We start from the raw sequence: 24,217 nt of genomic DNA, 5'->3' as shown, positions 1-24,217 counted from the left end.
TTATCAGCAAACTGGAGTAGACTTTGTAAAATATTCTCCATTGTCTCCTGAAAAATTGCCCCAAATGACAGTCTTGTATATTGGTACAAATCCTTGTGGGTATTAATTGTAGCAAACGTCTGGGAATCGTGGTCAAGTACGTGTGGCTCAAGCTTTGTGAAGGACAGTCCCCCTGCCAGTTTTGTGTATAAATCCACTCTGTGAAGGGTTGGGTATTTATTCAGCTGCGCGAAGTTGTTTACTGTTTGTTTAAAATCCCCACAAAGGTGAATCGATACACTGGGCTTCACAATCAGTATGACCTGTGTTACCCATTCTGCAAACCGGGCTGGTTTGATGATTCCTTTGCTTTCCAGCTTCCTGGTGTCTGCCTCTGCTTTACAGTAAGACAAATGGCAGTGGGCAGGCCTCGCAGAATCTCAGCATTGCTTCCTGGTCAACACACAAGGTGGCCTTTCTTCCTTTGTTAAAAATCACACAACACCAGGTTATAGTCCAACTGGTTTAATTGGAAGCACACTAGCTTTCGGAGTGACGCTCCTTCATCAGGCGACAGTGGAGCGTCGCTCCGAAAGCTAGTGTGCTTCCAATTAAACCTGTTGGACTATAACCTGGCGTTGTGTGATTTTTAACTTTGCACACCCCAGTCCAACACCGGCATCTCCAAATCATTTCTTCCTTTGATAATCCCTACACCTTCCTGAAAGACTTCCGAGTATTTAATTAGGATTTCACTTAGGCGGCTATTTTCTCATCAAAAAATGCTGAGCCAATCCATGTGAACCTCTCACAACTAATCTCACCCCATCAGGCTTGGGCCTGAGCCTTTTACTACAATCAGTGGGAACTGAACCAACTGCTTCCCATCAGAGACCGGAACCGAAATTATACCCTCAACCTGTAAAGGTTCCTCGGTATAAATTCCCTGGTATAAATTCCTCGGTATAAATTTCCAGGTATAAATTCTCAGACTGGCCGAGGTCTTGTGCAAACTTAACGGTTGGAGTCCGGAGTGAATTTCAGTAAAATCTGGTTTCTGCGATGACTGAAACGGCCACGCTGGTATTTACCTCTATTCGAACCACATGACCATTTAACCAGATGTTTATCTTGAAGTATTTTGATTTAGATGTTGCTAAGCAATTTACTGTTCCTAATCTGATGTAGGTGGACTTTCCAGGGTGTGCACTGTTCTGGACACTGGTCTATGAGTTCTCTTACTCAATTTAGACCCAGTGGAATTCATTTGCTGTCTCGAGTCTATATACCAGCAGCAATTACAATCTTATTGAATGGCAGAGTGGGCTCAATAGGCCAGGTGTCCTATTCCTGCTCCTGTTCCTTATGTTCTTATGTAAATGGAGCATATGAGCTACAGGGCATTCCGATGGAATTGCACACCCTTGCCAGGCTGGCTGAGCTTTGGGAATACCACTTGAATTGCATAACTTCGCTGGGCTAGGTCAGCCCACAGCAAAACCCCAAACAAAGCCGACCTTTAGCCATACAGTTAAAATGTCCTTTCGGATCCAGGCCAGGAAGCCATTGCAGTTGCTGCCTGTATGCGGACTTAAGAGAGCAAAATAATCCCTCCTGTCATGGATTCCCTGGTTCTCAAATTGCTGAGTAAAAGCAATAGGATCTCAGAATTAGAGCAGACTTGGGGCCATAATATTCCTAAAGTATGTTCATCTGTTCATGAAAGGTTTTAGTATCTGGTGCCTCAGGGCAAACGAGGCTCCTAATAACAGAAAAGAGTGCGGCTCCACAGGCTGTCAGGAGAATTACTCATTGTTTTTTGTCTGCCACAATGTCATTTGCTTCGAAAAAAAAACATGGAGAGTCCTTGATACTAATTCAGCTCCCTCAGAGGACATTACTGTTTATTTGTTTTTTTTCTGATTGGACCAGATTAACAGCCCCAATCAGTCCTTGGCAGCAAGGTCAAACAAGTCAAGCTTTCAAAATAACGGTATATTGCCAGAAATGCTTACACCAACTCAAAGACAACTATTGTGAGTCAGTTTCTTCAGGATGTTGCTTTACTCCCATTGCCACTGAAAAAATTCCACAGAGGCTGATATCCCAAACCACCCTTTATTTACACGTGGAAAGTCTTGGACTTTAGAACTGCCTCTTCAGAGCCAGCTCTCCAAGTGAGCAGAACCTCTGACACTCCTGTTTACTTTTCTTTGTTTTACTCATGGAGATTCCTTGATGCTAATTCAGCTCCCTCAGAGGACATTGCTGTTTATTTGTTTTTTTCTGATTGGACCAAGTTAACAGCCCCAATCAGGAAGCTCATATTCTATGAGGTCCATCTGGTTGACCTTGTTACAATCACTACAGAAAGCTGTAAGATTCAGGGTGTGACAGGGTGGATTTAAAGAAGATATTTCCCTTGGCTCATTAGTCTAAAACTGGGACATAATCTCAGGATAATGGCAGGCTATTTAATACTGAGATGTGGAGGCATTTCTTCACACAGTTTTGAAATTGTTCATCCCAGAGCACAGTCACTGAGTAGATTCAAGACAAAAATCATGACGTTTCTGGAGACTGATGACATTTTTAGGTGGGGATAGTGCTGGAAAATGGCATTCAAATAAAAGATTAACCAACGTTTGTGAGAAGATTTGTAGCTTGGGTGCTCGTTGTTGTGGCTCTATTCGCTGAGCTGGGAGTTTTTGTTGCAAACGTTTCGTCCCCTTTCTAGATGACATCCTCAGTGCTTGGGAGCCTCCTGTGAAGCGCTTCTGTGCTGATTCCTCCAGCATTTATACTGGTTTGAATCTGCCGCTTCCGGTTGTCAGTTGCTGACCGCTGTAGTGGCCGGTATTTAGGGTCTAGGTCGATGTGTTTGTTGATAGAATTTGTGGATGAGTGCCATGCCTCTAGGAATTCCCTGGCTGTTCTCTGTTTGGCCTGCCCTATAATAGTGGTGTTGTCCCAATCGAATTCATGTTGTTTGTCACCTGAGTGTATGACTACTAAGGATAGCTGGTCGTGTCGTTTCGTGGCTAGTTGGTGTTCATGGATGCGGGTTGTTAGCTGTCTTCCTGTTTGTCCTATGTAGTGTTTTGTGCAGTCCTTGCATGGGATTTTGTACACTACGTTGGTTTTGCTCATGCTGGGTATCGGGTCCTTTGTCCTGGTGAGTTGTTGTCTGAGAGTGACTGTTGGTTTGTGTGCCGTTATGAGTGCTGTTAAAGATTAACCATGGATAGAATCGGTAACAGACTGGATAGACGGAATGGCTTACTGCTGCCCCTGCTTTTGACAATGATGTAAGTTTGAGTGAGGTTCCTTTGAGATGTGATTGGCTGCTTCAGTGGCTGTACCAGGGCCGCAGTGTCCCTGCCAGACCTGCAGAGGGGGCACACTCAGGCTGAGTGAGATACTGTCACCTCTTGTCCTGCTGAGGAGCGCAGCAGGTTTGCAGCATGGTCCTGGGTTACTGAACAATAGACACCAGCCACATGGAGACTGAGCACTCAGCAACTAGGCAAGGCCTCAGCACACACCGTGTCACCCCAGGCTGAAGGGATCTGGGTGGAGGTCCTGAGCACATGGCCTCAGGCCTGGCCTGGCCGGCTTAGGCCACCCCCATTGACCACAAACCCAGAGAGGGGCAAGACTGCTCCTGACCCCGATCTGGGGTCACAGAGAGAGGGAGAGGGAGAGGGGATATCAGCCAAGGATCATGCTCCTGATCATTGTCCAGAGATCCCTATGTGTGAGAGAGAGAGAGAGAGAGGGGCTATCAGCCAAGGATCGTTGTCCAGTGATCCCTGGGTTAGAGAGAGACAGACAGAAAGGGAGAATGGGGAGATCAGGTCGGGATCTCGCTCCAATGTTAAAGCGACAGAAGAATGACAGCTACTCTGCTGCAATACTAGTTTGAGAAATTTTTTTCCCCTCACTCTCTGAGCTCCCAGACAACTGTGGAAAGTTGAGGATGGTCACCCTCATTCGAATGTTAATGGTGCTCAGGGTAGTTCACATGTTTTTGAATTTGTCGGGGTGGGGTGGGGTGGGGTGGGGGAGGGAGGTGTTCTGCAGTGCAGCACTGATGTTAATCTGAGGCAGCATCTGTCCCTCAGCTGGATGTCAAAGACCTGCTACTACTTTCTCAAAGAAGAGTAACGGCAATTTGCTTGTGTCTTAGCCAATATTTATTCTCAAACTGATGTCCCAAAAACTGATTATTTGTTGTTGTTACTGTTTTGTTTGTGAGACCTTTTTTAGCTCAAATTAATAAGGGATTTTCCTCCTTTACAACAGTGACATTAACCACACTTCAGAAGTACCTCCTTGGCTCCAAAGTACTTTCAGATGTCCTGTGGTTGTGAAAGGTGGTTATATAAATGCAGGTTGGTCTATTTTTCCAAGGTCCAGAATTAATTCCAAAACCTGTTCCCCATTATTGAGCTGTTGTTTCCTCCTCGTCTGCCTTTGCTGAAGTAAGTCAGTGCAGGATTCTGGACTGTTGTGAGCACAAATGCCAGGAGCACTCTGATAGGTTCACAGCCCAGCACCAATCATAGCCCAGTGATAGTGACAGCTCAGCCTGGCATTGAGCTCAGATCAGAGGGAGCATCCAATCAGTGCACCGGGGAAGGGCTCACACACATTGAGACAGATAGCAGGAGAGAGGGGTAATGAGAAAAAGTGTAGACAGAATGGCAGAGGAATTGAGAAAAACAGAAAAAAGAGAGACAAGGATAGAAAACCCTTGGCATAGAGGTCAGCAAGCTAGCCCGTCCAGAGAAAGAGATAAAGAGAGAAATATGATATTGAGAGAGAGAGACGGAATAAAATTAACTTGTATTTTTAATGGCATCTTTAATGCTTTAACATATAAGGGTTGACATTGAACCACATCAGGAAACAGGTGTAAAAATCACACAATTTGTTAAAGACTTGTCCTAAAGAAGGTGAGTGAGGTATGAGACAGAAAGTGGGAGGTGAGAGTGGGGGGTGACCCAGGCAGTGTAGGAACAGTCTCTGGTGGTGGTGAGGTTAACATTGAGGAGATGCAAGAGGCAGGACATGGAGAAGCGCAGCTGGATCTCAGATATTCCGGGGCTTTGTATCCATTGCAGCAGAAATATTTAATTACCCTTGTGATTGATGCATGGGGTTCCCCTCTATCACATCCATCCTCGTGTTCTTAGCTTCTGAGTACACAGGCAGAGGGAGGAGTGCTGGCCAGATGGAGTTAGGGGCAGGTTTTGAGTGAGGGGCTATTTGGGGGATGGGGAAGGATTATTTTGGGTTTCCAACTTTGCTGACTTTTTCTTTGAGGCAAATTACAAATTGTGAACAAATCTTCATGACACAATGAGTTTGGATTTTGAGTGGGAAATGAATTTCATTTTGCTGCCAAGCTTTCTGGAGCTGGATTTGCTCCATGATGCAAGAGGGTGGCACTGCAGTAGAGAATGAGGTGGCATATGGACTCAAGGATTAGCACCAATACAGTACTGGCAGGAGCGAGGCTGGTTCAGGTGGGTGCGATGTGGTGATCACCCCAGGGGCTGCAGCACCCTGCACCATCCGATGGAAGCTGGGCAGGTTTGGAATAGTGGGGAGGTTAAGCTTGAGGAATGCAATGCAGAGACGGACAGAGACCTTTGTTTCCCCGCCCCCTCTCGTTGTACTCTCGGTTTCTGCAGCTTCTCTGCTTCATCCACCTCCTGTGCTGCAAGAACAGGGTCAGGCCGTTGGAGCTGACAGCTGGCATGTTCTTCAAAATACTCACATCTCACTGTCATCCTGCTACACTGTGATCTCCAGTGACCTTTTACACTCTGAGAAACAAGGTTGATTTGGAATTTGACCAGAGTTGTTGGGCAAACGAACGTGTTTCCATCAGTCCAGCAGCAAAGCAGGGACTCTCAGTTCCTCCATGGCAGTCACTTAAACTTAATCTCTGATTCAGCTCGGAGCTTCATCCCTTAACTGGCTTATTCCGTGATTCTGTCCTGGTTCAATCCCTGACTCTGTCCCAATTCAAACTGTGACTCTGTCCCAGTTCAATCCATGACTCTGTCCCCGGTTCAATCCGTGACTCTGTCCCGGGTTCAATCCGTGACTCTGTCCTGGGTTCAATCCCTGAGTCTGTTCCATATTCAATCCATGACTTTGTCCCAGGTTCAATATGTGACTCTGTCCCCAGTTTAATCCGGGACTCTGTCCCGGGTTCAATTCGTGACTTTGCTCAGTTCATCCGTGACTCAGTCCCGGGTTCGATCCCTGACTCTGTCCCGGGTTCAATCGTGACTTTGCTCATTTCATCCGTGACTCAGTCCCGGATTCAATCTGTGACTGTATCCCAGTTCATTCCGTGACTCTGTCCCAAGTTCAATCCGTGACTCTGTCCCGGGTTCAATCCGTGACTTTATCCTAGTTCATTCCGTGACTCTGTCCCAAGTTCAATCCGTGACTCTGTCCCGGGTTCAATCCGTGACTCAGTCCCGGGATCAATCCGTGACTCAGTCCCGGGTTCAATCTATGACTTTGTCCAGGGTTCATTTCATGACTCTGTCCAGGGATCATTCCGTGACTTTATCCCGATTCATTCCGTGACTCTGTCCCAAGTTCAATCTGTGACTCTGTCCCCAGTTCTATCCGTGACTCTGTCCCGGGTTCAAACTGTGAGTCTGTTCCAGGATCAATCCCTGAGTTGGTCCAGGGTTCAATCCGTGAGTTTGTCCCAGGTTCAATCCGTGACTCTGTCCCAGGTTCAATCCGTGACTCTGTACCGTGTTCAATCCGTGACTTTGCTCATTTCATCCGTGACTCAGTCCCGGGTTCAATCCGTGACTTGGTCCCAGTTCATTCCGTGACTCTGTCCTGGGTTCAATCCGTGACTCTGTCCCGGGTTCATTCCGTGACTCTGTCCCAGGTTCAATCCGTGACTTTGTCCCGGGTTCTTTCGGTGACTTAGTTCCGGGTTCAATCTGTGACTTTGTCCGGGTTCAATCCCTGAGTCTGTCCTGGGTTCAATCCGTGACTTTGTCCCAGTTCATTCCGTGACTCTGTCCCAAGTTCAATCCGTGACTCTGTCCCGGGTTCAATCCGTGACTCTGTCCCAGTTCATTCCGTGACTCTGTCCCAGGTTCAATCCGTGGCTCTGTCCCGGGTTCAATCCGTGACTCAGTCCCGGGTTCAATCCGTGACTCAGTCCCGGGTTCATTCCGTGACTCTGTCCAGGGATCATTCAGTGACCTTGTCCTGGGTTCAATCTGTGACTCTGTCCTGGGTTCAATCCCTGAGTCTGTTCCATGTTCAGTCCGTGACTTTGTCGCAGTTCAGTCCGTGTCTTTGTCCCAGGTTCAATCCGTGACTCTATCCCAGGTTCAATCCGTGGCTCTGTCCCGGGTTCAATCCCTGAATCAGTCCGGGTTCAATCCGTGACTTTGTCCCGGGTTCAATCCCTGAGTCTGTCCCGGGTTCAATCCGTGACTTTGTCCCAGTTCATTCCGTGACTCTGTCCTGGCTTCAGTCCGTGACTCTGTCCAGGGATCAATCCGTGACTCTGTCCCGGGTTCAATCTGTGACTCTGTCCCAGGTTAAATCCATGACTCTGTCCTGGGTTCAGTCCCTGAGTCTGTTCCATGTTCACTCTGTGACTTTGTCCTGAGATCCATCCGTGACTCTGTCCCGGGTTCAATCCATGACTCTGTCCCGGGTTCAATCTGTGACTCAGTCCCGGGATCATTCCGTGATCTTGTCCCGGGTTCAATCCGTGACTCTGTCCCCGGTTCAATCCGTGACTCTGTCCCAGTTCAATCCGAGACTCTTACGTGTTCAATCCGTGACTTTGTCTCGGGTTCAATCCCTGAGTCTGTCCCGGGTTCAATCCGTGACTTTGTCCCAGTTCATTCCGTAACTCTGTCCTGGGTTCAATCCGTGACTTTGTCCCAGTTCATTCCGTGACTCTGTCCCAAGTTCATTCCGTGACTCTGTCCCAAGTTCAATCCGTGACTCTGTCCCGGGTTCAATCCGTGACTCTGTCCCAGTTCATTCCGTGACTCTGTCCCAGGTTCAATCCGTGGCTCTGTCCCGGGTTCAATCCGTGACTCAGTCCCGGGTTCAATCCGTGACTCAGTCCCGGGTTCATTCCGTGACTCTGTCCAGGGATCATTCAGTGACCTTGTCCCGGGTTCAATCTGTGACTCTGTCCCTGGTTTAATCCCTGAGTCAATCCGGGTTCAATCCGTGACTTTGTCCTGGGTCATTCACTGAGTCTGTCCCGGGATCGATAACTGAGTCAGTCCGGATTCAATCCGTGACTTTGTCCCGTGTTCAATCCGTGACTTTGTCCAGGTTCAATTCCTGAGTCTGTCCCGGATTAAATCCGTGACTTTGTCCCAATTCATTCCGTGACTCTGTCCTGGCTTCAATCCGTGACTATGTCCTGGGATCAATCCCTGAGTCTGTTCCATGATCACTCTGTGACTTTGTCCCGGGATCAATCCGTGACTCTGTCCCGGGTTCAATCTGTGACTCTGTCCCCAGTTCACTCCGTGACTCTGTCCCAGGATCAATCCCTGAGTTAGTCCAGGGTTCATTCCGTGACTCTGTCCCGGGTTCAATCCGTGACTTTGCTCATTTCATCCGTGACTCAGTCCTGGGTTCATTCCGTGACTTTATCCCAGTTCATTCCGTGACTCTGTCCCAAGTTCAATCTGTGACTCAGTCCCGGGTTCAATCCGTGACTTTGTCCCGGGTTCATTTCGTGACTCTGTCCATGGATCATTCCGTGACTTAATCCCAGTTCATTCCGTGACTCTGTCCCAAGTTCAAACCGTGACTCTGTCCCGGGTTTAATCCGTGATTCAGTCCCGGGTTCATTCCGTGACTCTGTCCTGGGGTCAATCCCTGAGTCTGTTCCATGTTCAGTCTGTGACTTTGTCCCAGGTTCAATCCGTGGCTCTGTCCCGGGTTCAATCCGTGACTCTGTCCGGGGTAAAATCCGTGACTCTGTCCCAAGTTCAATCTGTGACTCTGTCCTGGGTTCAATCCGTGACTTTGTCGCAGTTCATTCCGTGTCTCTGTCCCAGGTTCAATCCGTGACTTTGTCCGGGTTCAATCCCTGAGTCTGTCCCGGGTTCAATCCGTGACTTTGTCCCAGTTCATTCCGTGACTCTTCCGTGTTCAATCCGTGACTTTGTCCCGGATTCAATCCCTGAGTCTGTCCAGGGTTAAATCCGTGACTTTGTCCCAGTTCATTCCGTGACTCTGTCCTGGCTTCAATCCGTCACTCTGTCCCCAGTTCACTCCGTGACTCTGTCCCAGGATCAATCCCTGAGTTAGTCCAAGGTTCAATCCGTGACTCTGTCCTGGGTTCAATCCGTGACTCAGTCCCGAGTTCAATCCGTGACTTTGCTCATTTCATCCGTGACTCTGTCCCGGGTTCAATCCGTGACTTTATCCCAGTTCATTCCGTGACTCTGTCCCAAGTTCAATCCGTGACTCAGTCACGGGTTCAATCTGTGACTCTGTCCCAGGATCAATCCCTGAGTTAGTCCAGAGTTCAATCTGTGACCTTGTTCCAGGTTCAATCCGTGATTCTGTCCCGGTTTCAATCCGTGACTTTGTCCCAGTTCATTTCGTGACTCTGTCCCGGGTTCAATCCGTGACCTTTGTCCCGGGTTCATTCCGTGACTCTGTCCCGGGATCATTCTGTGACCTTGTCCCAGGTTCAATCTGTGACTCTGTCCTGGGTTCAATCTGTGACTTTGTCCCAGTTCATTTCATGACTTTGTCCTGGGTTCAATCCGTGACTTTGTCCCAGTTCAATCCGTGACTTTGTCCCAGTTCATTTCGTGACTCTGTCCCAGTTCAATCCGTGACTTTGTCCTGGATCAATCCCTGAGTCTGTCCTGGGTTTGATCCCTGAGTCAGTCCGGGTTCAATCTGTGACTTTTTCCCGGGTTCAATCCGTGACTGAGTTCCGTGTTCAATCTGTGACTTTGTCCCGGGTTCAATCCCTGAGTCTGTCCCGGGTTCAATCTGTGACTCTGTCCCAGGTTAAATCCATGACTCTGTCCTGGGTTCAATCCCTGAGTCTGTTCCATGTTCACTCTGTGACTCTGTCCCGGGTTCAATCCATCACTCCATCCCAGTTCAATCTGTGACTGTGTCCCAGTTTGATCCATCCCTCTTTCCTGGGTCTAATCCCTGTCCCGGGTTAGACCAGTCTCAGGGGCTGAGCACCCTTTTCCCAGGGTGGACCAGGATAGCCACCACATGGTGTCTCTGTTCCCTGTCCTGCTGCTGCCTCCGTCTAACGGGAAAGTTGTGGAGTTGCTGGAGTGTGAGTGAGAGTGGGACAAGCTGTGGGACAGGGCGGAAGGTGTGTCCCAGGCTGGACCGAGAGCGGCAGGAGCTGGGGGAGAGGGAGCGGGGAGGCAGTCAGCCCCAGCCCCAGCCCCAGCTCACGGTCTGCTCCCTGTTGTGCTGCAGGTCCCGGGATGAGAGCGGACGGGCAGCGGCTGCACTGAGCAGCCAGGCTGGGCCGGAGAATGCTGTCCGGGGAAGGAGCCAGCAACCTCTCCCGGCAAAGCCTCCACTTCCCCGCCGGCTTACTCATCAGCTCCCCGAAAAGGCGAGTCCCGAAGCTGGGCAGGAAACACAGCAACGGATCGGTGCTGTAAGTATCAGGAACATTTACTGTTCACATCAGGGATAGGGAGGGAGGGGAATGGGTGCGGACAATCCAGGCTAGGGGGGAGAGGGAGAGAAATACCCACACTCAACTGGCACTCAACTGTTTGGAGAAAGGAGGCAAGGAACCAGAAAGTGTTTGTTTCTAACAAAATGTGAGAGTTGCTGTTTGGAATGGGTGGATTGGGAGCATGGCAGTGGGATTGGGAATGCAGGGAACAGGATCCAGCCCCAAGTCCTGGTGATAGAGATTGATCAGATTGATGCCAGAAGCTTCCCATCAGCCACTCCATGCTCCTGCGGTGTGGATAAGACTTGGGCTATAGCTGTACATGTTTCCAACAAGGAGTAAACCACATTTCACCCATCAGTATGGTCATGGCTGACCGAATTCCTCCACATTCCCACTGACACCTGCTATCCTTCACTCCTTCGTTCATCAAGAACCTGCCCATCTCTGCCTTCAAAATATCCAATGAGTCTGCTTCCACCATCTTGTCAAGAATAGAATTCCAAAGAGTCCCACTCATCTCTGCCTTACCCAGGCAACCGTTTATCCCGAGCCAATGTCCTCCTCGTTCTCGGGGGGGTTGGAGTGGGGAGGGGTGGGGGAGTGAACCTGTTGTGTTGCCAGGTTTTGCTGCTGAAAGTGGAGCTTTGAATTTCCTTCCAGATTGGAGTAAATTGGAGCTGAGAATTTCTGCCAACTCCGATTCCAGCATCACCCTGCCCTCTGTGTTGCAGCAGTCTAGAGGCAGAGTTATGAACCAGACGAGAGGCCAAGACTGCGTCACAGACTGGCGCTCAGATCTCAGCTGGTACACGCTGACCAAAACACTCAGGCTAATGATTAACCAGCAGGCAGGCACAGCTCAGTCTCCCTCTCACTCACGATTGGTTGAGAGATTTGACAAGGGAGAGACTCAGGGGACTTTAAAGGCTACCTGTATGATTTTGTTTCTAAAGTTATTCATCATGATGTTAACTGTTGGGTGGACATTAAACTAGTTTTGTAAGGGGATGGGAACCTAACGGGAGGCTCTGAGCTAGCGAGAGTGGGTGAAGGTTTGAGGAAAAAGAGAATCAAGATAGCAATAAAAGGCAAGAAGGAGCTGAGCAGTGTCGCGCTAAGTTGAGTGGAAACCGGGTAGTGACAGAAAAAAGGGAGAATGTTTAAGAATAAAACTTCTGGTGAAAGTGTTATGAGTAATGTGTTAGCATGGATAGAGGATTGGTTAACTGACAGGAAGCAGAGTGGGGCTAAATGGGAATTTTTCTGGTTGGTAATCAGTAGTTTGTGGTGTGCCTCAGGGATCAGTGTTGGGACTGCAATTGTTTACAATTTAGATAGAGTTGGGAACCAAGTGTAGTGTGTGAAAGTTAGCAGATGTTACTAAAATGAGTGGTTGAGCAAAGTGTGCAGAGGGCACTCTGCAGAGGGATATGGATAGGTTAAGTGAGTGGGCAAGGGTCTGGCACATGGAGTACAATGTTGGCAAATGTGAGGGCATCCATTTTATTGGAATAACAGCAAAATGGGCTATTATTTAAATGGTGAAAAATTGCAGCATGCTGTTGTACAGAGGCACCTGTGTGTTCTTGTGCATGAATCACAGAAGGTCGGTTTGCAGGTGCAGCAGGTAATGAAGAAGGTACATGGAATATTGTCCTTCATTGCTGGAGGATGGAGTTTAAGAAGAGGGAGGATATGCTGCAGCTGTATAGAGGGCTGGTGAGGCTACACATGGAATACAGTGTGTACAGTGTTGGTCTCCTTACTTGAGAAGGATATACTGGCGCCAGTGGGGTGCGAAGGAGGTTCACTAGGTTGATTCTGGAGTTGAGAAAGTTGCCTTATGAGGAGAGACTGAGTAGACTGGGACTGTACTCACTGGAATTTCGAAGAATGAGGGGGGATGTTATAGAAACATATAAAATTGTGAAGGGAAGAGATAAGATGGAAGCAGGGAGGTAGTTTCCACTGGGGGGTGAAACTAGAACAAGTGGGTATAGGCTCAACGTGAGGAGGAGGAGATTTCGGACAGAGTTGTGGAGGAACTTCTTCACCCACAGGGTGGTGAATCTGTGGAATTCCCTGCCCGTGAAGCAGTTGAGGTTTTTAAGGCAAAGGTAGAATTTTGAACATTAAAGGAATTAAGCGATACGGTAAGTGGCGGGTAAGTGGAGCTGAGTCCAATAAAAGATCAACCAAGGTCTTATTGAATGGCAGAGCTGCCTCGATGGGTCAGATCATAGAATCCCTACAGTGTGGAAACAGGCCCTTTGGCCCAACAAGTCCACACTGACTCTCAGAAGAGTAACCCATCCAGACCCACTCCCCTGCCCCATTATCATATATTTACCCCTGAACAAAGCACCTAACCTACATATCCCTGAATACTATGGGCAATTTCGCATGGCCAGTTCACCTAACTTGCACATCTTTGGATCATGGGAGGAAACCGGAGAATCCAGAGGAAACCCACGCAGACGCTGGGAGAATGTGTAAACAGACAGATGGCCTACTCCTGCGCCTGTTTCTTCTGTCCTCAGGAGTGTTTGTGTTTAGGATATAGCCAAATTTAAGCATGTGATTGGATTTTATATCACTGGCTGGGCCCAGTATTTATTGCCCGTCCCTATTTGCCCCCTTGAGAAGGTGGGGGGGTGCTGCTTTCTTGAACAGCTGCAGTCCACCTGCTGTGGGTTGACCCACAACACCTTAGGGAGGGAATTCCAGGATTTTGACCCAGAAGCATTGAAGGAATGGTAATATATTTCCAAGTCAGAATGGTGTGTGGTTCACACGGGATGATGATCCCATGTGTCTGTTGCCCTTTTCCCCAAGGGAGGTAGAGATTATGGGTTTGGAAGGTTTGGTTGGCAGAGCCTTGGTGAGTCGTTGTTGTGCATTCCAGTGATAAGCCCCACAGACAATTGGCCAGAATTGCTGTTAATGTGGTGTCCATGAACCTCTGAAAGACATTTGAGATTGTGCCACACAAAAGACAGGTGAGGAAAACAGTAGCTCATGGAATAGCAGGGACAGCAGCAACATGGATAGAGAATGGGCGGAGTAAGGAGGTCAATGCAGACATTTCAAAAGGACATACCTGAGTTGAAATAGTTGGGCAGGTGGCAGGTGAAGTTCAACTCGGGGAAGCCTGACAGGGAATTCGACGTTTCGGGCATAAGCCCTTCATGATGAAGGGCTTATGCCCGAAACGTCGAATTTCCTATTCCTTGGATGCTGCCTAACCTGCGGTGCTTTAACCAGCAACACATTTTCAACTGTGATCTCCAGCATCTGCAGACCTCATTTTTTACCCGAAGCCTGACAGGGTGCAGGGAGACCTGGGTGAAAGACATCAAAGGTAGCATGAAAGTTTGGCTGAATGGTTAATAATATCCCTGAGTGTTATCAACAGGGGTGCAGAGAGTAGGAAGGTCCTGGTGAACTTGTATAAATCACGAGTTTGGGTTCAGATGGAGTACTTTGCCCCATTTCTGGGCACCACACTTTAGGAGGGATGTGAAGGTATTGGAGAGAGTGCACAAAGGGGTTTGTGAGAATGGGTCCAGGAATGAGGAGCTTCAGGTATGAAGATGGACTGGAGAATTTGGGAGGAGCCTGACAGGAGATTTGATTGAAGTATTCCTTATTGTGAGATGTGGACACAGTAAACTGAGAGTAAAAGTTCCCACTTGTGAAATATTTGAAAGCAAGAGGGTATAGATTTAAAGTAATTAGTATAAGAAGCAGAATGATCTGAGGAAAATATTTTTCCTGTGGCAAGTCATTTGGGTTTGGAATACACACACATGATGAGCACATGGAGATTGCTTCAAACGTGACATTGAGAAAGGAATGAGATGGTTGTATGGAAAGTAACAATGTGAAAGGTGCTGGGAAGAAGACTGGAAGACAGCATAAGGTGAGATACTCACTTTGGAGGATTGGCACAGGCATGATGGGTCGAATGGCCTCCCTTACATACAAAGCGGTTATTTGATCTTCCAGATGGGACACAGTGCTGTTACTGTGCATCAGTGGTGCAGGGCGTGGATATTGAAGGTTGTGGATGTGGTGCCAGTCAAGCAGACTGCATTATCCTGGACGGTGTCAAGCACCTCGAATGTTGTTGGAGCTGCACCCATCCAGGCAAGTGGGTGCCTTGTAGATAGTAGATAGGCTTTAGGGAGTCAGGAGGGGAGTTACTTGCCACAGGATTCCTAACCTCTAATCTGCCCTTCTAGCCATGGCGTTTATATGACAGGCCTTGTTGAGATTCTGGTGAATGATAACCTCCACCAACTGGATTTTTTTGATTATTTCGATTGGAATATAGGAATTATGATGACACCAAAATAGGTGATATAGTGGACAGTGAAGGAAATTATCACGAGTGCAACGGGATCTTGATCAAATGGACAAACGGGCCAAGGAGTGGCAGATGGAGTTTAATTTAGATAGATATAAGGTGCTGCATTTTGGAAAGGCAAATCAGGGCAGGGCTTATACACTTAATGTTAAGGTCCTGAGGAGTGTTACTGAACAAGGAGACCTAGGGGTGCAGGTGTATCGTTCCTTGAAAGTGGAGTCCCAGGCAGACATAGTGCAGAAGGTGTTTCACACACTTGCCTTTATTGGTCAGTGAATTGAATATAGGAGTTGGGAGGTCATGTTGTGGCTAAACAGGACATTGTTTAGGCCACTTTTGGAATGTTGTATGCAATTCTGGTCTCCCTGCTAGAGGAAGGATGTTGTCAAACTTGAAAGGATTCAGAAACAAACTTACAAGGATGTTGCCGGGATTGGAAAGGCTGTAACAGGCTGCGGCTATTTTCCCTGGAGCATCTGAGGCTGAGGGGTGTCCTTATAGAAGTTTATAAAATCATGAAGGGCATTGATAGTGTGAAGAGCCAAGGCCTTTTTTCCAGGGTAGGGATGTCCATAATCATAAGGCATAGGTTTAGGGTGAGAGGGGAAAGATTTAAAAGGGACCTAAAGGGCAACTTTTTTCACAGAGGGTTGTGCATGCATGGAACAGCTGCAAGAGGAGGTGGTGGAGACCTACAGTTGTAACATTTAAAAGGTGTCTGGATGGGTATATGAATAGGAAGGGTTTAAAGGGATATGGGGAAATGCTGGCAAATGGGACTAGATCAGTTCAAAATTAGATTAGGTTCCCTACAGTGTGGAAACAGGCCCTTTGGCCCAACAAGTCCACATCAACCTTCCGAAGAGCAACCCACCCAGATCCATTCCCTTACATTCATCCCTGACTAATACACCTAACACTACAGGCAATTTAGCATGGCCAATTCACCTAACCTGCACATCTTTGGACTGTGGGAGGAAACCCACGCAGACACGGAGAGAATGTGCAAACTCCACACAGATAGTTGCCCGAGGCAGGAATTGAACCCAGGTCCCTGACGCTGTGAGGCAGCAGTGCTAACCACTGAGCCACCCAATTTAAGATATCTGGTCAGCTGGACTGAAGGCTCTGTTTCTGAACTGTATAGTGTTATGAAGGTGTAGATGTGTACTGTACCTTTAAGAGAGTCTGGAAGCTGGTATGGACTTAGAGTTACAAAGTGTATTGAAAGAATTTAAAATGTAACATTTGACTGTGAGACCAACAGTGCACCTGAGTTGCCATGATGCACAACAAATTCAAATTTGGCTAATCAGTTTAAATTATGCCCCAAGATACCAAAATCCAATCGCATTTTAATTTAGTGTTTTGATGACATTAAACCAATGAAATGATCCGATATTTTGGGGTATAAAACCAGACATTTTGAACAATTAGGGGGAGAACAGCAAAGACAGCCAAGCCAGCACCAACAAATATAAACTGCTCACCGAATAGCTGTCTGAAAGGTACCTGCTCGGTATGGAGTCCTGTGAAGCAGAATACTGAAGAGAAGACAACCTAGAGAAAGGTCTTTCTTCAGAGAAAGGGCGACATCTGAAGACATCAACTGTGTTTGAAAGTGATTTACCATAAATTTAAGAGAGAATTTATCAGACCAGTATTGTAGAGTGAGGAGGTAGAAACAGGTTTAAGAGAAAGGAGTTAGAAATAATGGTTATTTAATTTTCTCTTTTGGACTAATTGTTAATTTTGCTAAATAGTGAGATCTGGGATAGTTCTTTGACACTCGAAATTTAACAGATTACGGCACGAGATGAACATCTTTCTGTGTGGCTTCTTTAAATTAGCAGAGGGATTTACCCCTGTGTCGTAACAATAACCCTATGACCCTATGGGGATAATGGGAGATTCAGTGATGTCAAGGGGCTATGGTTAGGTTCTCTTTTGTTGGTGATGGTCATTGCTTGGCATGTGTGTGGCATGAATGTTACTTGCCACTTGTCAGTCCAAGCCTGGATATTGACCAGATCTTGTTGCATTTGTCCCTGGACTGTTTCAGTGTCTGAGGAATTGAGAATGGTGATGAACATTGTGCAATCATCAGCGAACATCCCCACTTCTGACCTTATGGAGGGAAGGTCATTAATGCAGGGTGTTCTAGCTAGATGGATAGAGAACTGGGTGGGCAACAGGAGACAGAGAGTAGTCGTGGAAGGGAGCTTCTCAAAATGGAGACCTGTGACCAGTGATATCCCATAGGGATCCGTGCTGGGACCACTGTTGTTTGAGATTTATACAAATGATTTGGAGAAAGGTGTATGTTGCCTCATTAGAAAGTTTGCAGGTGACACTGAGATTGGGAAGTAGCAAATGGTGAAGGGGACTGTCAGACAATAAAACAGAACATAGATAGGGTAGAAAGTTGGACAGAGAAACGGCAGATAGAGTTCAATCCGGACAAATGTGAGGTGATGCATTTTGGAAGATGCAATTCAAGAGTGAACTGTACATGAAATGGAAAAGCCCTGAGGAAAGCTGATGTACAGAGAGATCTGGGTGTTCAGGTCCATTGTTCCCTGAAGGTGGCAATGCAGGTCAGTAGAGTGGTCAAGAAGGCATACGGCATGCTTTCCTTCATCGGACGGGGTATTGAGTATAAGAGTTGGCAGGTCATGTTACAGTTGTATCAGACTTTGGTTCGGCTACATTTGGAATGCTGCGTACAGTTCTGGTCACCACATTACCAAAAGGATGTGGATGTTTTGGAGAGGGTGCAGAGGCAATTCACCAGAGTGTTGCCTGGTATGGAGGGCGCTAGCTATGAAGAGAGGTTGAGTAGATTAGGATTATTTTCATTAGGAAGGAGGAGGTTGACAGGGGGACCTGATTGAGGTCTCCAAAATCATGAGAGGTATAGACCGGTTGGATAGCGAGAAGCTTTTTCCCAGAGTGGGGAACTCAATTACTAGGGATCATGAATTCAAAGTGAGAGAAGAAAAGTTTAGGGAAGATATATGTGGTAAGCTCTTCACAAAAGGGTGATGGGTTCCTGGAATGCATTGTCAACGGAGGTGGTAGGGTTGGGCATGATAGCTTCATTTAAAATGTATCTAGACATATACATGAACAGACATGGAGCAGAGGGATACAGATCCTTCGGAAATAGACAGCAGATTTAGATCGAGGATCTGGATTGGCGCAGGCTTGGAGGGCCGAGGGGCCTGTTCCTGTCTGTTATGTTCTTTGTTCTTTGATGAAGCAGCTGAAGGTGGTTGGGCCTAGGCCACTATCCTGAGGGACTCCTGCAGAGATGTCCTGCCCTGTCCCCCCAACTCCTGTTTTGTTCGGGCCCCATGAGCCAGACTCTTTCAAATCTTGCCTTGATGTCAAGGACAGTTCCTCTCACCTTATCTTTGGAATTCCTCTCTCCTGTCCATGTTTGAACCCAGGTTGTAAAGAGGTCAGAAGCCCCAAGGACCCCAATGAACTGAGCAACAATGAGCAGGTTATTGCTGAGTTTGTATGACTTACTAGCACTGTCGATGATCCCTTCCACCAGCCGACTGATGATTGCAGGTAAACTGATGGGCTGGTAATTCAGTGAGTTAGACTTTGTGTACAGGACATACCTGGGCAATTTTCCACATTGTCACGTAGATACCAGCTTTGTAACTGTACTGGAACAGCCTGGTACAGATGTGGCAGGTTCTGGAGTGTAAATCTTCAGAGTGTTGTCAGGGGCAATAGCCTTTGCAGTATCCAGCACCTCCAACCGTTTCTTCATATCATGTGAAGTGAATCAAATTGACTGAAGACTGTTATCTGTGATGTTGGGGAGCAATGGGGGAAGCCAAGATGGATCATCTACTCGGCACTTCTGGCGAAAGATTGCTGCGAAAGGTTTCAACCTTAGATATTTTGCTCTGATGAGCTGATTTCCCTCATCATTGAAGATGGGGATATCTGTGAAGCCTCCTCCAACAGTGAGTTATTTAATTGCCCACCACCATTCTTGTCTGGATGTGGCACGACTGCAGAACGTAGATCTGATTCTTTGGTTGTGGGCTCCCTTAGCTCTGTCTATTACTTGCTGCTTCAGCTGTTTGGCAGGTAGTCCTGTCTGCTGGCTTCACCAGATTAACACCTCATCTTCAGGAATCCTGGAGCTGCTCCCAGCATGCCCTCCTGCTCTTCTGTGACTTGATGGTAATGGGAGACAGTGGCATGTGCCACATCATGAGATTATAGGGTTCTAGCCAGATTCTAACAATTCTCTGAGGTTTGTATGGGTGTAAGTTAGCTCGCTGAGCTGGAAGGTTTGTTTTCAGTTGTTTTGTCACCATGACTAGGTAACATCATCAGTGAGAGTCCGCAGTGAAGCGCTGGTGGTATGTCCTGCCTTTCTATTTATAGGTCTCGGTTTCTTAAGGTGGGTGATGTCATTTCCAGTTCTTTTTTTCAAGGGAAGGTAGGTGGGGTCTAAGTTGATGTTTTTATTGATGGAGTTCTGGTTAGAATGCCAGGCCTCTAGGAATTCTCGTGTGCATCTTTGTTTCACCTGTCCTAGATGTGTGTGCTGTCCCAGTCAAAGTGGTGTCCTTCTTTAATCTGTATGGATAGAAGCGAGTGATAGTGGGTCGTGTGTTTTGGTGGCCATAGGGTTCTTATTGAAGGCTTGAACCGTTAAGAGAAATGAAAGATAACCATTTGGAAGGCAAGAAAGAAATATTAAATCAAATTGTCAAGGAACATGCAATAGAATTGTAAAATATATTGCAATTATTTTTAGGAAAAGTAAAAAGCTGAGATAGAACTGGGACTGGTAAAGGACAGACAGGACAACTCAACAGAGAGATGGTAGAAATATTAAAGAATTACCTTGCTTCAGTATTTATTAGACAGTTAGAATATAGAGAGAAATGACACTAAAAGGGATGTATTGAATGAATGGAATGGTTTGTTCTATTCTGAAAGTAATGATTGGGAGTCAAGGGGAGTTATTGGGGAGGCAGAAGGTGGGTGTGACAATTGCCAAGGATCAGTATTGGGACTACTGTTCACAATTTACACTAACAGTTTGGATTTTGGAATCAACAATATGGTTTCCACATATGTGTATATCACAAAGTTAGAAACCGAAAATAGGAGCAGGAGTAGGCCATTTGGCCCTTTTAAGCCTTCTCTGACGTTTGATTGGCTGATCATCCAGCTCAAAAGTCTGTTGCTGCTTTTCCTCCATATTCTTTGATCCCTTTAGCCCAAATACTACGTCCAAATCCTTTTTGAAATTGTACAATGTTTTGGCTTTGACCGCTCAGTAATGGGAGAACCAGTGAACATGATCTATTGGATTTGCAGAAGGCCTTTGACAAGGTGTTGAACAGGAGGCTGCTGAGTAAGATAAGAGCCGATGGTGTTAGGGCTAAGGTACTGGCATGGATAGAGGATTTGCTGACTGGCAGAAGGCAGATAGTGGTGATAAAGGGATCTTTTTCAGAATGGCATCCAGTGCTAGTGGAGTTCCGAAAGGGTCAGTGTTGGAATCATAACTATTCATGTTATAGATTAACGATCTGGATAAAGGAACTGAGGGCGTAGTTGCAAAGTTTGCAGGTGACACAAAGATAGGTGGAGGGACAGGTAGGTGTTGAGGATATGGGGAGGAGGATGAGCAAAGGATTGGCAGATGGAATACAATGGGGCAAGTGTTAGGAAAGTAGATCAGCCCCAGACATTTTGGAGCTCCTGAAAAAAAGCCAAAGACAACCTAACCTTGTTAAAGGAGCAGCATCATCACAACAAAAGTCCTGTGCAACTCAGATAAGTCTTGAAAAAGGAAAGTATCCTATTTGTCGTCTTAACTACCCTACTATGGAATATCTGCAGGGCGGAGTCTAATGATGACCATGAAACCACTGCTGATTGTCAGGAAAAACCCATCCAGTTCACTGACATCTTTCAGGGGAGGAAGCTGCCTGGTCTAGCCGACTGTGACTCCAGACCCATAGCAATGTGGTTGGCTCTTAACTATCCTATGGGAATGTTCCCAAACGTCATCCTAACTTGGAAACACTATTGACTCAAAATCCTGGAACTCCTTCCTGAATGATATTGTGATGGCAGCTCACCATCATTACCACAAGGATAGGTCAGCATGGATAACAAGTGGCAGCCTAGTGAGTGAAGCCCACATCCATGACCACATTTAAAGAAAAAGGCATGATCTCTGCAGCATAGTCCCAGCATTGAGGAGAAACGGTGTTGGTCTGCATCTTATACACCCTCTCTCAGGCCCTTATTTGATTTATCATTATCACGTGTACTGAGATAGAGTGAAAAGTATTGGTTTGTGTGCTATCTAGACAAATCTATTTTACGTAAGTACATCAGGGTGATAGAACAGAATGCCAAATATAGTGTTGAAGGTGCAGGGAAAGATGAACTCTAATCTATGGGAGGTCTGTTCAGCAGTCTGATAACAGTGGGGAAGAAGCTTAAATCTGTTGGTTCGTGTTTTCAAACTTTTGTATATTCTGCCTGATGGAAGAGAGTATAACTGTCTGGAAAGGGTCTTTGATGATGTTTGTATCTTTCCAAAGGCAGGGCACAGTATAGATGGAGTCACTGGAAGGTCTGTGTGATGGCCTGGGCTATCTTCATGACTCTCTACTTGCAGTGAAGGGAACAGTTTTCTTGACCTACATTATCTAAACTTCTACCAAATCTCTCCAAATTCTCCTTTGCTTCATGGAGAATAACTGTTTTCCATCCTAATCATATAGCTCATCCGTGGAATTGTTCTAACAAGACAGAACTGCCACAGTATTCTAGCTGTTGTTCCACATTACGGGAAGGATAACACCCTTGCCAGTCTGAATTCAGGCTTGGATTTGTTTGCAGAATGCAATAGTGCAGGTATCCACCTCCTCACACCACAGTTTCTGTAATTATCTTGTTACATGGATCAAGTGAAACTTGAATCATTTGCCCACTCCTCCACCTATGTAATTAATTACACTTGATATGCCAGTAATGTCACCTAACCAGGGCTTTATCAAGGTTAGAATAGAATGTCTTCAATGCTTCTATTAGTGAATTCCAACATCCCATATACTTTGCTAATTACCTAGTCAATATGTCCTGTCACTTTCAAGGCTCTATGCATATGAACCCTTATATTCCTTTGTCCCTCCATGCCCTATAGAATAGGCCATTACGTCTCTATTACCTCTTCCTATCCTTTCTGCCAAATTGCACCACCTCTCACTGCTCTGTATTAAATTCCATTTGCCATTTGTCTGTTGATTCTGTGGCTGCATCGCGTTCTGTTACAGCTGGTTGTTGTTAGCTTCCTGCATTGCTAAGTTTAGTATCATTGACAAATGTTGAGATTTTGCCGTGGATTCCGTTATCCAAATCACTTATATATATTGAGAGCAGTACTCCAAGCCCTGAGCTTTGGAGAGCACCACCAACTGATCTTCTCCAGTCTGAAAAACAACCCTTTCCCAGGACTCACTACTTTCTGACCTGAAGCTAATCTTTTATCCAGTCAGACAATCCTACACCATGATCCTCAATTTTATTAACCAGACAATCTTGTTAATTTTGTGTGTATCTGGTGATTGAATATTAACCCATGTAGTATTAGTCCAGTGTCATATCTGTGATGGTATAATCCCCTCATCCTATTGTGTCTGTTTCCAACAATATACCTTCCTTTCCTTAATGGATGTGACCATTCTCGTGGTGTGACCAGTGCAGACAAGGCCAGCATTTACTGTGCAGCTTTAATTAACATTACAAAGATGGTGCGAGTCCTCACTGCTGAGGTGTAGCTGCAATCACAGTACTTCTTAACTCTGGTTAGCACTGAGTGAGGCAGATGGGTTTTTATAAGAACACTGTCATTCTCACTATCATTATTATTGACACTGGTATTTTTGTTCAAAAGTTATCAATTTCCCACGGCTGTTATGGTGGGATTGAGCTTGTTTCTCTCAGGTATTAATCCAGCTGTCAGGATAGCTAATTACTTAATGTTAGACCCTGCTGCCATTCACTGTCCTGAAGGTGCTAGCTCTCGCTGGGGTTTGGGTCCAATCTCTCCTGAAGATGCAGAAACATTGGAAGTATAAGCAGGTTATTCCACCATGGAATGCACACTGGTCTACTTGAGATTGTATTGGAGCATTGGGCTCGAGACAAGGGATAAGGACTGGAAATTCTGGCCCAGCGTTTGTGACCCATGTAATGTTTTATTTTCCCTCACTGTCTTACCCCTTCCAGGGTGGCAAGGTTTCACCTGGGCTCTGTCTGTATTGTGGGCTGCCTCTACAGCCAGCAATGCACTTACTTCCTGATCCAGAGTGAAGCTAGTAGTATCACAGGGATTGTGTGTGTGTGTGTGTGTGTGTGTGTGTGTGTGTGTGTGTGTGTGTGTGTATTATGTCTGTGAGTCTGTATATGTGTGTGTATTATGTCAGTGAGTCTGTATATATGTGTGTGTGTGTGTGTGTGTGTGTGTATTATGTCAGTGAGTCTGTATATGTGTGGGAGCATGTGCATGGCTTGGGGTGTGGCCATTGTGGCTGGAGCTGTGTCTCCTGAGGGAACAGGAGAGCAGGATCTGAACATTAATGTCTGCCTTGTATCTGCTGGCCTCACTGTCTTGTTTGTTTGCTAATGTTTAACTTGTTGCATAACAAGTTCAGGTGAATGTTTGTGTTATGGTTTGCCTTGGTACGTCACTCACATGAGCCAAGTTACAGCATATTTGGGCTGTGCCCAGGAACCTGTTAAGCAGTGCTCAGCCATTCACACGCTTTCCTGTAATACTCACTCACTTCCCGATTACCTGCCTCACTGACGGCAACTAACCCAACAGGTGCAGACCTGGAGGAACATGTTTGATCTGGTCACTCACAAAACTAAACTCCACCTGGCGTCTTGGTAAGAATTGAGCTCCTTTCGTTGTACTGCTCACTCAGTGACCACTGGTCTATTGACATTCAGACTAGATCGAGCTGGTTAGTGAAGGGGCCAGAATGAAGCTGAAGAGATCGAATGCTATTACACAGGTACCATTGCTGTACAGCGAAGACGATTGTCTTGAAATGATACCCATTGTTCTTAATGTCTTGTGTCTTTCCTCC

At 46.5% G+C, this 24,217-nt stretch overlaps 1 protein-coding gene across 3 annotated transcripts in view; it reads left to right on the top strand.

Moving 5' to 3' along the window:
* Positions 1–10,258: 10,258 nt before the first annotated feature.
* Positions 10,259–24,217, top strand: part of radil2a (Ras association and DIL domains 2a) — a 108,628-nt gene continuing 94,669 nt past the window's right edge. The window contains exon 1 of one of the 3 annotated variants that reach the window (XM_060844658.1): positions 10,259–10,663. In XM_060844658.1, the coding sequence (XP_060700641.1) occupies positions 10,536–10,663 (128 nt within the window). In that variant the 5' untranslated portion in view covers positions 10,259–10,535. Of the gene's footprint in view, positions 10,664–23,915; positions 24,015–24,036; positions 24,143–24,217 lie in introns of those variants that run through there. The other 2 variants (XM_060844659.1, XM_060844660.1) reach the window with 2 other exon arrangements.

This window comes from Hemiscyllium ocellatum, chromosome 25, assembly GCF_020745735.1.
Source record: "Hemiscyllium ocellatum isolate sHemOce1 chromosome 25, sHemOce1.pat.X.cur, whole genome shotgun sequence".
In the NCBI taxonomy this organism is placed as follows: domain Eukaryota; kingdom Metazoa; phylum Chordata; class Chondrichthyes; order Orectolobiformes; family Hemiscylliidae; genus Hemiscyllium; species Hemiscyllium ocellatum.
Note: the sequence above shows the minus strand (reverse complement) of the source record. Positions and strands in the feature narration are given on the sequence as shown.